Source organism: Ailuropoda melanoleuca, chromosome 20 (genome assembly GCF_002007445.2).
Source record: "Ailuropoda melanoleuca isolate Jingjing chromosome 20, ASM200744v2, whole genome shotgun sequence".
NCBI classification, from domain to species: domain Eukaryota; kingdom Metazoa; phylum Chordata; class Mammalia; order Carnivora; family Ursidae; genus Ailuropoda; species Ailuropoda melanoleuca.
The window spans coordinates 12,524,939-12,540,766 of NC_048237.1; the positions used below are offsets into that span (position 1 = coordinate 12,524,939).

General features: G+C 35.7%; 1 protein-coding gene across 1 annotated transcript in view; it reads right to left on the reverse strand.

The window, feature by feature from the left end:
• The window catches only part of BAZ1A (bromodomain adjacent to zinc finger domain 1A), a 91,777-nt gene that overhangs the window by 22,912 nt on the left and 53,037 nt on the right, over window positions 1-15,828 (reverse strand). Inside the window, exons 8-16 of the mRNA XM_034648629.1 lie at window positions 15,543-15,642; window positions 14,683-14,849; window positions 11,897-11,992; window positions 11,120-11,258; window positions 9,697-9,843; window positions 4,773-4,868; window positions 4,420-4,644; window positions 3,312-3,477; window positions 2,935-3,048 (exon numbers count right to left, since the gene is read on the reverse strand). Of these exons, the coding sequence (XP_034504520.1) occupies window positions 2,935-3,048; window positions 3,312-3,477; window positions 4,420-4,644; window positions 4,773-4,868; window positions 9,697-9,843; window positions 11,120-11,258; window positions 11,897-11,992; window positions 14,683-14,849; window positions 15,543-15,642 (1,250 nt within the window). The remainder of the gene's footprint in view (window positions 1-2,934; window positions 3,049-3,311; window positions 3,478-4,419; window positions 4,645-4,772; window positions 4,869-9,696; window positions 9,844-11,119; window positions 11,259-11,896; window positions 11,993-14,682; window positions 14,850-15,542; window positions 15,643-15,828) is intronic.

Sequence of the window (15,828 nt, forward strand, 5' to 3'; positions counted from 1 at the left end):
GTAGGTGAATTTCAGATACAGCAAGTAGGCTGAATGACACAAGATGGATATTTTATCTAATTCATTATAGTGTCCAAATTAAAACTAAAACTGTAATGAACCTTGAAATAAGTTCCGCCATTTATGTTCTTTATCCAAACAGAGCTTTGCAAACTCAAATGTGTTTAGGAGCCAGAGAGATAACGTAAATGAGTGAGGCTAGATGAGGATTAAAAAAATATGAAATGGCAGAATCTATAATGTGCTTATTTTTCTTTTTTCCCAAAATTTAGAGATCACAAGGAAAAAGTCTGTAAGTATAGGAGGTAATGAATAGCAACTAAACTTACTGTGGTAATTATTTCACAACGTATGCATATATCAAATCATTATGTTGTACACCCTAAATGATTAATACAATGTTAGAAGTCAATTATATTTCAATAGAACTGGAAAAGGTTTATAAAATGTAAAAAGAATATTGAGCTATAACTCACATATCCTAAAATCACCATTTTAAAGTGTACAAATTCAGTGGTTTTTAGTATATTTGCAAGGTTGTGGAGTCATTATCCCTATCTAATTCCAGAACAGTTTCATCATTCCAAAACAAAAACCCCCTAGTCATTATTAGTCACTTTCCATTTCCTCTTCCCCACTGCCCTGATAGCCACTCATCTACTTTTTGCTGTGGATTTGCCCATTCTGGACTTTTTATATAAATGGAATCATACAAAACATGGCCTTTTGTGACTGGCTCCTTTTACTCAGCATAATGTTTTCAAAGTCTATCAACATTGTGGCATGTATGAGAATTCTATTCCTTCTTATTGCTGAACAACATTGTGCTGTATGGATATACCACCAAAGAAAGACATCATTTTGTTTATCCATTCATCAAATGACGGACATTTGCGTTATTACTTTTTTTTTTTGGCTATTAAGAATAATAACGCTATGAACTTTGGTATATACATTTTTGGGTGAACACATGGTCTTAATTCTCTTCAGTATATATACCTAGGAGTGAAATTGGTGGGTAATGCGGTAACAAATCGTTTGTCTGAGAGATGCCAAACTTATCCAAAGCAGCTGCACCATTTTACATCTCTACCTGCAATACATGAGAGTTCCAATTTCTCCACATTCTCGCCAATGCTTCTTATTGTCCCTTAATTGTATTACAGACATCCTAGCAAATGTGAAGTAATATTTCAAAGTGATTTCGATGTGCCTTTCCCTGATGACTAATGATATTGAGTGTCTTTTCATGTGCTTCTTGTATGTCTATTTTCTCTGGAGAAATGCCTATTAAAATCCTTCGCCCATTTTTTAACTGGGTTGTTCTTTTATTGTTGAGCTATATGAGTTCTTTATATATTCTGGATATTAAACCATTATTAGATATACGCTTTGCAAATATTTTTTCCCATTCACTGGGTTGTCTTTTTACTTTCTTAACAGTGTTCTTTAAAAAACAGAAGTTTTTAATTTTGAAGAAATCCAATTATCTATTTTTTTTTTCTTTGATTGCTTCTGCTTTAGGTATCAGATTAACTTTCCCATGCTATCCAAATTCCATTTCTTAAAGTATTACTGATGGCCATATAAAATACAGCTGTTAAAAGTTTGTGACTTATGACCTTAAGACTAATAGGTATTTTTATATGCAAGTATAACTAAAAGTCAATATACGAATTTCAGGATACTGAGATTTTTAGAACCTTCTTTTGCAGATTTCATAAAAGAATTACTTCTGCAAAATTTGAATATGGTTTGCCATCTACAATATGCAAAAATTCCTACTTGTCTTCAGAGCCAATTTTCATCCCAAATATATATTTTTTAAGAATATTTTACTTATTTATGTGACAGAGAGACAGCCAGTGAGAGAGAGAACACAGCAGGGGAGTAGGAGAGGAAGAAGCAGGCTCCCAGTGGAGGAGCCCGATGTGGGACTCGATCCCGGAACACTGGGATCACGCCCTGAGCCGAAGGCAGACGCCTAACGACTACGCTACCCAGGCGCCCCATCCCAAATATTTTCAAACGCAACAGAGTACTTAAGTCACTAAATAACTTAACGTGCTTCCACCTTCTCGCTATACCTATTAAAACCACCAATTTCATCCCTGTTCCTCAATAAACTCAGAGGAGCTTTGTGAAACACAGTGTACAACTGTGATGGTGGTGGGGGCAGATACCACTATTAATGCTAGAAATGTATTACTGGTTAAAAATAGCCTATTGGAAGGTCTTCTGGGCAATTACCATTTACAACATTAATTCTATGAGAAAATGAACTCTAGATTCCTTTTTTTTTTTAAGATTTTATTTATTTACTCAACAGAGATAGAGACAGCCAGCGAGAGAGGGAACACAAGCAGGGGGAGTGGGAGAGGAAGAAGCAGGCTCACAGCGGAGGAGCCCGATGTGGGGCTCGATCCCATAACGCCGGGATCACGCCCTGAGCTGAAGGCAGATGCTTAACCGCTGTGCCACCCAGGCGCCCCATGAATTCTAGATTCCTTTAAAGTATTTTTTTAAAATTTTTTTTTTAAGATTTTGTCTATTCATTTGACACAGAGAGAGACAGCCAGCGAGAGAGGGAAGACAAACAGGAGGAGTGGGACAGGAAGAAGCAGGCTCATAGCGGAAGAGCCTGATGTGGGGCTCAATCCCAGAACGCCGGGATCACGCCCTGAGCTGAAGGCAGACGCTCAACGACTGAGCCACCCAGGCGCCCCCCTGAAAGTATTTTTTAACATAACACGTGTGTACTTGAGAACTGTATATATAAAAATTTCATAGGTCCTTGGTATAATTATTATGTACCTATAAATAAAAAAAAACTAGAAAACTAGTTTTTAAAACTTTCGAAAGCTTTTTAGAGTTTGAGGTGCTGATTTTTATTCTTTATGTAAAGCCTAATGAGTGCTGTAACTCAAACCATACCCAACAGATGTATCTGCAGCTGAATTTCTCTGCTCATCTTCCTTCAGTTTCTCTTGCTTCTCTTTCATTTTTTGTTCTTGTTCCTTCAGTTTTTCTTCCTTCCTTTTACGAATTCTGAAAGTTAACATAAAATATTATGGTTTATTTGATGGAAGATACTTTTAACTTTTGGCATATTGCTTTCAATCATAAAATTATGGAAAGTGCTCTAAAATTTATCACAAGTTATAATGTAGTAATTCATTCATAACCTCTTAGTTAAGCCATCAAACATCAGTGTGAGGCAATATCACATTACAGCCCGATGTGAAATACCGTTTCAGATGCAAGGAAATAAACAACCTTCATGAGCACAACTGGCTATAATTATCTCTTACCTAGCAGCTGCTTCTTCCCTCTCTTTCCGATGTTGTTCTGCTTTTAACTCCCGGAACTCCTGCTTTGCCTGTCGTAATATATCAACATAATCTTCAATGAAATCCCTAGTAGAAACTAGGGTCAGTAGTTTCCCACAGAGAGCATGAAGTATCTTCATTTTTTCTCCTGTCAAAAATTGGTAAATAACTTCTGTATCATCAGTGACAAAAAGGAATTGTTTGAAAAATCTTGATTTGTGGCTCAACGTGAAAATGCTTAATAAAGAATAGGAAAAAGTCTCAAGATCAAACATGCCAATGGCATGTCTTCAGAAAAAAGCACCTCTGAATCCAAATTAACAGATATGTGACATACAAGGCATTTCAAATACAAATAACTGCCATATAGACCAGTTAAATAGACATCAAAAATTTTCTAATGACAAAGAATTTTTTTCAAGTTTTAATTTTGAGGCTCACTTAGGAAGTTCAAATAAAAACTAAATTATTACCATATGAATTAAAAAAAATGGCCACAGACAAATCTCTACTCTGAAAATACTGCAAAAAAACACTACTACAAATTATAAAAACTATGTGAATGTTAGGAATGAAGGAGCGCTACTTTTATTATATGTACTCTTAAATAAGCATATTAAATTAAGCTCTATTTATTTGTGCATTGTAATTTTTTACTTAAAAAAGGAAGTGAAAAGTAACGTCATCTTAACTTTATATACCATTTCCAATACCTCAAACACTATTCAAACAAATGTTAGAATTTAGCAGCTATGGCTTAAATTTCTGATATACTGACAAATAAAATGAAACCTAGCTAATTCTCACTTATCCTTCTAAATTTAGCAGATTAACCACAAATTTTTAAAGTAATAGAAAATCCAAATAAAAAAGAAAAGAAAATCAGAAACAGAGCTAATATGAATAACGACAGTAGTCTCCATTTGGGTCACGATTTGTATGCCAACCATTTTTTTTAAGGACTGTTCCCCTTCTCTTTTAAAACTGCTATCATCTAAAATTTTTCATCAGGACCCAGTTTTCTGGGCTAAAGAGGTAGGAGAGTGGAGGAAGTGGGCAGGGTATACAAATTCCAACTGGCCAAGTTTACCTGGTGTCAAATCATACACTGAAGTGCTTGCCAGTTTCTTCACGAGACTGGGATTGCTCAAACGAAGCTCCATACAGGCGTCATCTGTGGCGTCAAATCCTCCTCGCTTTTGATATCTGTACTTTGCATTTGCTGACGTTACATCAGCGCCTGAAGCTAAGATGTGCAGTCTGAGGATTTCAGAGAGAGTGCAGCTATCAAGATCCAAGCTTTTCAAACTGCAGCCTATAGTTGTTAAAACATGAAATCGTCATTTAGAAGGCAAGCAGTAAATCCTCAAGAGTGTAAAATGTACCTTTATAAAATTAAAAATAAAAGCCAATCAAAAAAAAAAAAATAAAGCCCACACATACCCTGGTGCAACTGCGGCCACGCAGCTGCCAGAGACGCAACCGCAGACAGTGCAGATTTTGTGGGGTCTGCATCTTCGTCCAAAGCCTCTGTTAAATCTTTAAGGAAATAAATACTTCGTTCTAGTGCAAATCAAAACTGGAATATTTGGGAATAATGCCCTTCTAAAATGACGAAAGAAACAGCAAACAGCTTAACATTCGGGAACCTCAAAAGAACCAACACTAGGTACAACGAGCATCATTCACATTCTGCCCAGTGTCCACCTCGAACTATAAATCCTAACACATGTACCGCACACTCTTATTTCCCTTAGTTAACAGAGAAGACGACTTCCAAGTTACCAACAAGATGCACATATACGTTCCCCCCAAATAGTAAAATGCACTTTAGAATTAAAAACAAATCTCCTCACTCAATGTAACTTTAGAAAAGTCTACTGTGAAAATCAGAATCTAACTGAAGATCCCCAATCTTTTATAACTACTTTAAGATCGAATCATAACAAAGTATGGGTTATAATCATCACAAAACCAGCACAGAAAAAGAACCAAAACAACTTAAAGATAGCACTGCTGTCTCTTAACCACTGATTAATCCTCTTCATTTAAAATTCCTGTTTTTATTTTGAAAACTCTCCAACCTAAGAAACAACAGGAAGATTTCCCTGCATTTTCTAAGTAAATTGCTTTAACTCTGAAAATCACGCCTAGCTTACAAACAAGACTCCAGGGTAAATCTACTGGCACAAATTGTATTTAAAACAGCATATGCAATTATTCCTAATTATAATACATAGATGATAAAAAAATTAAAGTGTCAACTATGAAAAAACTTTACGCTTACAAAAAAACCTCGTTATATCAGAGTATGGTGGGCATAACTTCAGACTAAGTCAGATAATATATATTCTAGTCTTGGCACTGCCAGTCCCCTAGTTCCTAGTTGTGCAGCCTTTAGACAAGTTGCTCAACTGGCTTCATTTTTCTTAATGGAGTGAGTCTCGATGAGCAGTTTTAAATTCTTCAAATATGTCTTGGGAGTCCAATACAAAAGAGATAGAAGTTCCCTTGTTCAGTGGGATATGGAGATGATAATTCTGCCCATTCATCTTTCCAACTCTCCTGCAGTGGCACCGAGGAATCCCTGTACAACTCACAGTACTCCATGGATTAGAGTTGGAAATCACAGGGTGAAACTGGTTCTGCGGTTCCTTAACCTTCCACTGTGTTTCCCTTCCGAAAGTTCAAAAGCTGACAAAATGAACCTCAGAGAACAGAACTACTGTCCTTTACTAAACGGAAAAAGGAAGCTCTGGGATAATGTCTGATTACAATCATTGACAATCTCATGGCAGTTAAAGCATAAACACTACCACACGGGAGAAGTTATCTGAGTGAACGTTACATATATGCAGAAGTTATTCCTATTAGGCCATGAATCCAGTCCAAATGACAGACATTATATTCCTTTTTACCAAGGAAATACTAGAGCTAAGACTTCCTCAATTTTCATTTTACATGGAAAGCCAAAGAAAATTAAGAGGCACTCTAAAATTAACAACAATCTAGTTACAGAGCTGTAAAAGTGGATTGGCCCTCTTCCTTTGCAGCAATCACCACAGTCAACCTACTTTATCTGTAGTAACTTTTAACATCCTAGGACAAAGTTATAAAGGCCTTAGGAAATGGACAACAACAAAATTGTAAACTATCATGTTAAAATATGTATTCTTTTTAAGATTTTATTTATTTATTTGACAGAGAGAGAGCGAGCACAAGTAGGCAGAGTGGCAGGCAGAGGGAGAGGGAGGAGCAAGCTCCCCGGTAAGCAGGGAGCCTGATACGGGGCTCGATCCCAGGACCCGGGGATCATGACCTGAGCAGAAGGCAGATGCTTAACTGACTGAGACACCCTGGTGCCCCAAAATATGTATTCTTTAACTCAATTATCTACCAAATGGCACTCTCAAGAAACTATTATTACTCTAGGATTTGCTTAGGAACAGTCACTTGGGTACATCATACCAAAAGAATACAGTTGACCCTTAAACATCATGTGTTTGAACTGTGCGGGACCACTTACAAGTAGATTTTTTAAAAAAGATTTTCTATGTATTTATTTACTTGAGAGAGAGATTTAGAGAGCAAGCAGGGGGAGGGGCAGGGGGAGAGGGAGAGAGAGAATCTTAAGCAGACTCCATGCTCAGTGCAGGGCCTGATGTGGAGCTTGATCTCATGACCCTGAGATCAGGACCTGAGCTGAAACCAAGAGTTGGAGGCTTAACTGATTGAGCCATCCAAGTGCCACTATAAGTAGGTTTTTGGTTTTTTTAAAAACAATATAATATTGTAAATTTATTTTCTCTATAACTTTTCTTTTCTCTAGCTTACTTTATTGTAAGAACATAGCATATAGTACATACAACATACAAAATATGTGCTATTTGACTATTTATATTATCAGTAAGGCTGCCAGTCAACAGTAGGCTGCTAGTAATTAAGTTTTGGGGGAGTCAAAAGTTATACGTGGATTTTTTGGGTGGGGGTGGGGAGGGTTGGCATTCCTAACCCCTGTGTTCTTCAAAGGTTACCTGTATAGCTGAACTGTATGTTATGATTATCTGAAAGTTACATTTATCATCATAGTAACCTAGAATCTACAATTCCAACACTAAACAACGATATCTTAGCAAATACACAAAACTATGCTATGTAAGGAGGATACTCTTCTTCCTAGACTTTGAAGGGCTTTTAAGTTCATGATGTAAGACTAAAGAGAGGAACTGAAATTTTTAATGTGAGATTTAAAAAATTGTTGGTCAAAATCTCCAAGATTTGATATAAAAAAAGGGAGACCAAAGGCCAAAGAAGGCAATGCTATGGAAACAAATATTCAACTTTTCAACATCTTTGCCTTATCATGAGGCAATATAGCAGAGCCGGCATGAGGCTCCAGTGCAGACTGCCTGAGTCTGTATCCATCACTTTCTTATTAGCCATGTGTCTTTGGGCAAGTTAATTAAACTCCTTAAGTCTAAGGTCTTTTCTACGTAAAGGCAGAAAACAATTATTAATAATCTACTAATCTATTATACCTACCTATCTATACCAGAAGGACGGTATGGCCATCAAATGAAATAACATATATATAGTGTCTTACATCACTTGCTTTCAGAAAGAACTGTGGGAAAACTTTTTTGTTAGGAAGATAGGAGAACATGGGTAAAATAACCTGGGAGAATAGCCTAGGATCCTTATTATAACTGAAGTAACTATGTAAAATGTAGTCAATACAAAGGGAAGCGGGGAAGGGTGGAAAAATTCCAAAGCATATTTTTTCCCCTAACAGTTAAATAAATATCTTCGAAAGGAGCATTAAAACCTTCAACTAATGACCAATACTTTATTCAGAGGAAGACCTTGTATTAGTATGTAGAGATTAGTCCTCTGAAGGATTAGAGCTATAAAAATTACAGATCAAACCAATCATGAAAGGAAAATACAATGGCAATACAAACATCAATAGTCACATATATTTTCTTTACACTAGCTGGTTTTCCAACATAATTTCCCTGTCACTCTACTTTTTGTCATCTGTACAAAACTATAAAATTCATCTGCTTCAAATCCTGAATTAAATACAGATTTATGTCTTATATTAACATCAGAACTTTGTCCATAACCCTGTGATGTTATTGGTCATTAAGACAATCTAATGGCTAAACGAATGAGTATTTGCCACATTTTCTGTCTTAGATAATCCATCTTTAGTGCTGCTACTTGTTATCTTAGAAAATCTTTAGGCTTTTATAAATGGTTTGCCCTTCTATCTTCCCTTTGGTAGAGTCTCATTTTATGGACTAAGTCATCTGAGATGACAAAAGGGACAACACTGTTAAAATGACTTTGATTAAGGGACCTATGGTGATTAGTACTCAAGCTACAGAATATATTTTGTTTGAATTCAGGCTGTAAAATAAAAAGAAAACCAACATCAGATGCATACTTATCATTATCCTGTTGCTTCAGGGACCAGGCATAAAAAAAAAAAAAGAGCTCAAATTATCTAAGGTCAACAATACTATCTAAATGCAGGAATGTCCCATCTTTTTGTATCAAGATTGCTAACAAAATGTCTCCCAAAAGTTATTTTTTTTGTGAATTTTTATGCTTCTGAAGTATTTTTTAATATTATTATTTAATAAGGTTTCTGATCCTAAATCTCTTATGTGACAAGTTCACGGAGAGTATAACTCAGGAAGCCAAATCAATCTCTTACTACACATGCTGAACAATTCTTCTGATTAAGTCCTAAACAAAATAGAGAACATACTCTGTTTTAAAAATAAAAAAGGGTTCCTCTAAGAATTATTCGTATGTTAATATGTACCACATGCTGACTTTAGATATTAAAGTGCATAGAACTTGAAACAGCAAAATTTCTAGTTCAAACTGTTGGTGAAATAAAAAAATTTTACTTGACTCTGATCTACAAACTGTCACATCTCAAATGAAATCAGCAAGAGTATTTTCAATTTAAGTATCAGTAACAATTATTAAAGTATTTCCTCAGGTGGGGGCAAAAAAAACCCAGTGCCATTTAGCAGAATCTCTTGGAATTAGAGATACTGGTCCAGGACATCTGTAACACTCCTAAATCAGAGGAGAAATCTAAAGGAATAAAACGCAAGATAGATTGGGGGGGGAGGGTAGATATTTTAAGGTCATTGGAAACAGGATACATTAAAACAAAGTTTTTATAAAACAACGGATAATGTATTGTTCATATACGACTCAAGAACTGGGAGACTTGAACAGCTATATTTGGTAACTGTACGAGCGAGGTTAGTTTTAAAATAACCTTCAAAAACCAGTTCCAAAGCTACAAAGCTACTATCAATCAGCAATAATACTGAGTTCTGACCTTTGGTGTCAGCACCGGTTATTTGCTCTTTGGCTACTTCCTCTTCTTCCTCAGCTATCGCCTGGAAGATGGCAGTCAGGAAGAAAAAAAGCAATTCACATAGTGGGCCTTCACTGTCATTTCCTACAAGAGCTTCCTCTAACACTTCTGTGAATAAAATGTTTAAAATGAATTTAAAGTTCCGTTCATGTACTGAAAAAACAACTCCATTGGAATAATAAACATTTTAATCAAACAACAGCCTAAGTAATTATTTTAAGTGTCCATTTATCAAAGTAGAGTATTATCCAAGGCAAAATCAAAAAACAATTTATAATGATTACAATAAAATACAATAAAATCATAAGCCAAAATCATTACATTCAAGGAAGTCAAATTAGCCTCAGCAGATCAATACCGTATTTCATCTTAAGTTTAAATTTCAGGTGCAAATTAAGGCACATACTAAAAATTATCATTTTATTCTAATTTGAATAGCAATTCAAATATTTGTTATTGTTGCCCCACTATTCTCAAGAGCTATGTGGGACATTACTGTTTACCAAGTAGTGCATAGGAGAGGTAATCATCAGTATTAGCTGTAATCTTAATATTGTATCCAAGTCATAAACGTTATCTAATTCATCTTACCTAAACCAGCATTATCTAGACCTTCTCGATCTGTAAGGCACAATGATTCATGCCTCACCCAGCTCATAAAGAGAAACTGAGGGATGTGAAAGCCCTCCTGAAGAATACACTTTTATTAAAATAACAATGGCATTATAATTCTGTCTTTGAGGATCTTTATTTTGATTTTAATAAAATTATTTTGCTATATGACAATTAAAAATCCCAAATGAGATCCAAAGCCCTTCTCAATTAATGAAGTTCTTACAATGCTTATACAAAGTAAACGTACAGAGTCAATACAGAATCACAAATTAAAGGTAAGCAGTAACTTGTCTCTAAATACCGCCGATGTCAATTCCTTCCTTCCCCGCACTTACATAAACCATGACACCTTCAAGAAGAAGAATCGATTTCTTCACTCCCTTAAATCCCAGCAGGTCTGACCAATGGAATATGACAGAAATAAGGCTTGCCAGTTCCAAGCCTAGCCTTTAAGAAGACTGGCAGTCTCTGTCCTCTTCTTGGAGCCCTTAGCTGCCACATAGGAAGTATAGGCTACCCTGATGGAGTGGGATGCCACGTGGAGGAGCACTGAGGCACCAGGCACGTGTGTTAGGAAGCCATCTTGAACATCCACTCAGGTAAGCCTTCAGATGACTCTAGTCCCAGCCACTTCCTGTATCTACACGAGAGATTCCAAGAAAGGGCTGGACAGCTAGGTCCAGTGATTCTACAGAACTCTGAGAGATATTAATTTTTTATTTTAAACCACTAATTTAGGGTGAACTATTAACATAGCAATAGCACTTGCCTAGGGTTACTCCCTCAGGAAACTCATCTTGAAGATCAAAAAGTTCCCCAAAAGCATTCAGAAACTCCAAAACCATCAGAGCATCACCAAAGATTTCAGGAGGTAGTCTAGTCTTCACTGGAGTTGGTTCTGGAAGTTCCTGAAAGATTAAACAATTTATATAACTATTTGAGCCAAGTACAGAAAACTGTAAAAGGTAGATATATACTCTTTGCTAAATAAGATTTATTTCAGGTAGACTGGTGGTTCTCAACCCTGGATATTTATCACAATCACCTTTGGAACTTTTAAAATTATAGATGTCTTGGCCTTATTCCAGCTTTACTAAACTACAGTCACTAAGAACAACTTTGGGCTGATGATACTTCTGACTACATTTTCTAGTTAAGAGGACTTTTAACCTAGATTCTGAGATCAAGGCATTAGCTGCGTCAGTATTATCCTCAATGCAGGATCTCCTTAGGATATGGAATAGAATTAATCCACCATCTAGTGAACTTAGAAGTGGTTCCTTACAAACTGAGATGGATGATAATATTGGATTATCAACAATCACACAAATGACAAATTATGTCTGCAGAATGAGAATCATTTTCAAAGTCTGTTATAAAATATTAACAGTGCCGCTCTGGAACTCTAACTACAGCATTTGCTTAATTGGCTATTTCCTCTTAGTTAAATATGAAGCCACTATTAAAAAGAAATAAAAATTTCATCAGCAAAGCTAAATAGAGCACATAGAGCATAGGTGTGAAACATCACACAACATACTTATACCTTAAGATCATCACATTCCATATCTTCTCTAGGTTTACTCCACTGTTTTAAATATTCCATATATTTTCGCTTTTCTTCACGTAATTTTTCTCTTTCCTAAAACAAAAGGTTAATAAAATTTTTTATAAGAATTTTATAAGGCAGCATCAGCATCACCTGGGAACTTGTAAGAATTACAGATATTTGGGCCCTAACCCAGACCTACTGAACAAGGAACTCTGGGGTTGAGATCCAGCAGCTGATGTTTTAATAAGTCTTCCTGGTGATTTTTTTTTTTTTTTTAAATTTCTTTATCCGACAGAGAGAGAGACAGCCAGCGAGAGAGGGAACACAAGCAGGGGGAGTGGGAGAGGAAGAAGCAGGCTCCTAGAGGAAGAGCCTGATGTGGGGCTCGATCCCATAACGCCGGGATCACGCCCTGAGCCAAAGGCAGACGCTTAACCGCTGTGCCACCCAGGCGCCCCTTCCTGGTGATTTTAATACATGCTAGTGTTACAACTACTGATCAAAACAATGTCTACCTAACACAACTGCTACAAAGATGGAAAATGTCTCACACGTAGTAGCCTGTGGATAAATATTAATTCAATCTGACCCTGACTATAGGGGCTCTCCTATTTAAAATCAATTACATCCTGACAAAGTAAGATAATAAATTATTTGAGTACCTAAAAGAAAACCTTCCCCTATATTTGTAATATAGTTGTTATTTTCAAGATTCATTTAAGCCTAACAGCCTAGGGACAGAGGGACCTGTAAGTAAAAGCAGTATCACAACACAGTTGGTAGATTTCTTTTTCTTTTAATCCAGGCCACTTCTCTTGCTCACTTGGTTTTCTGATATACTTACTTCTTGGTTCTGGTATTTGACACTGGAAGATAAATAATGACCCTAAAAAGTCTCCCATAAAGCAGAGTGTAAAGAAAATATTTTAAATTTATTATAGTTTATAATAATTTTCCAACAAATGTTTAACATGTTAATATTATTCTCTGCCTTTGAAATTGAGGACCACTGGAGGTAACATAGGCACTTGCCAAATTTTCAACATAAAACGAGTTATAGAACTTGTTAATTGTGCTTTAAATAGTCTGCTATAGTAAGTCTTCCCCTCCCTGCTCCAAATAATTCTTGTGGCATGTAATAAGATTGGTATTCTCATTCACTGTTGCTAAGAGTGTAAATAAGCACGTTTAGCAAACACATACCTCTGTACGTGTATATAAATTTCTTAAAAATGTTCCTAGCCTTTGACCTATTATTTTACTTCCTACAAATTTAGCCAGGGACATAATTCAAAAATAGTGAAGACTTTTATTCATAAATAAATACCCTTGAACAGGGTATCATTATTTAAGAGCAAAAAATTATAAAGCACTTACCTGTATCTATTTAATTAACTATTATGCAGTCATGAAAATCCCACCTTATTTAGTTTACTTAATAACATGAAGGAATATTTCAATAATGTTAAACAAAACAATTTACAAAATTATAAATGCTGGATCTCTTTTTTTAAGGCCCAGAATAAAGATCAGAAGTAAAGTGTGAAAAAATGCTGTCTCTAGGGGAGCCTGGGTGGCGCAGTTGGTAATCGTCTGACTCTTGATTTTCAGCTTAGGTCATGATCTCAGGGAGGTAAGATCAAGCCCCACTACTGCTCCGTGTAGAGGATTCTCTCTCTCCCTCTCCCTCTGGCCCTCCTGTTAGTGCTGTCTGTCTCTCTCTCAAATAAATAAACAAAATCTTAAAAAAAAAAAAATGCTATCTCTAAATGTTACCACATTTAGATTACAAGTGGTTTTCTTGTCCTCTACACTTTCTGGAGTGTACATGTATCAGATACCTCCCGGCCCATCCCAATGACCTATCTGAAATAGTTCAAGAAACTACAGGCAATTTAAATGAGCAATTTAAATGAGTATAACAGGATCAGCTAGGGTTACTTGTGAATATCCCAGAAAACCAATGACACTTACTGACTCTGGAGAAAACCAGCTGCAAAATTCTCTAAGGAATACCTACCGCTAAAGATTATAATAAAAGATTTGCTAAAAAACCTATTTTTACAGATACTTTATTCTTTTTTTTTTTTTAAAGATTTTATTTTATTTATTTATGCNCCCGCTAAAGATTATAATAAAAGATTTGCTAAAAAACCTATTTTTACAGATACTTTATTCTTTTTTTTTTTTTAAAGATTTTATTTTATTTATTTATGCGGCAGAGAGACAGCCAGCGAGAGAGGGAACACAGCAGGGGAGTGGGAGAGGAAGAAGCAGGCTCCCAGCAGAAGAGCCCGATGTGGGACTCGATCCCGGAACGCCGGGATCACGCCCTGAGCCGAAGGCAGAAACTTAACGACTGCGCTACCCAGGCGCCCCCAGATACTTTATTCTTCAAGGAGAATAAGAACACTAATAATTCTTGTTATTTGTAGACTTTATTGTATTTTTCTAATTATATATTTTATTTTTGCACATTTTATGCCTATCATCTTCCCTAAATTTAGAAGTCTAATGAAGAAAATCAACTTCAGAATTGTACTTAGCAGGCTTTGGGGTGTAAAGGTATATATATATATATATATATATATGTTGAACCTTAAATTATTCATTAAACTTTCCAAAGCAAAAGAGAGATAAACCAATAACTATCAGCACTCTATGCACAACTAGAAACATGAATCAAAGTGGTAAAAGCATTTGAAAATTAACCATGAATTTAAATACGTAAAACACACTACTTATTATAGAGAGCATAGCTAATATACTGGAATGAATACCTTTTCTCTTTCTATTTTAAGTCTCTCTTTTTCCTCTTTTTTCTTCAGTCTCTCTTCCTCAACGATTTTCTTCAATTCTTCCTTCTTTTTCTCTTTATCTTCCTTTTCTTTTTTCTTTGCTTCTAGGGCATCTGCTTTCTCTCTTTTTAATTTAGCCTTTTCAAAAGCTGTGGAGAAGGTCAAACTTAGAACGGTTCACAGACAGAAAACAACACATTTTTTAATGTAACAAAAGAATTCCTGAAATAATTTATGGTTAAATGTGATCAGTAGAGACTCACAGGGGTTGTAAATTGCTGGAGGGAGTCAGCAGGTGATCAAGATGGGAAAGCAAGTTGGCTGGGTTTAGGAAAAACGACTGCACTGGGACAAACATACACCCGCCTTTCAAAGCACTGCTACTCAAAGTGTGGTCCTAAGACCAGTGGCAAAGTATCAGCTTGACAGAAATGCAGAATCTCTTCTCCCACCTACTAATTTAGAATCTTCATAAGATTCCCAAGTGATTCATATGTATAGTCAAACCTGGAAAGCAATGTTTTATAAAGCTGTGTGAATCAAACAAATGGCCCTAACAGTCCATAAGCCACAGAAACTCCAACTTGTGCTTAATCTAGCATTAGGTCGGTTTAACAGGGGATATGCTATACTTTGAAATACTGTTTTAAGAGATGAACACAGTTCTCATTTACCATAAAAAATCTACAGATCCCGGAGGGGAAAAAACTATGCTTAAAACAAACAAACAAACAAAAAAATCAAACAAAAGAAATATGTCACTTCAGAAACACCCCCCACCAAGCATAGAGAAATATTCTTTCCTGTACATAAACAGTTTTTGGAGAGAATGTGAAACTCACCCAGTGACTTCATTTCTTCTTGTTTCAAAAGCTTGTCTCTTTCTTTAATAGCTTTGTTCCTGTAACCTGCAATAGTCTGTTTATCAGCAACACTGTCCTCCTAAAAAAAACAAACCAAGAAACTAAAGTTGTAGAACACCACAGCCTTTACAAACTGATGGTCTGCCTTGTTTTTATAGTAATAAAAATTTTAAAACTCTTATCAAGTATACTTTCTTTATACTACAATAAGGTTTTATTCTAAGCATAACTGAACTTTTAATAACTTTAATCATAGTTACATAGA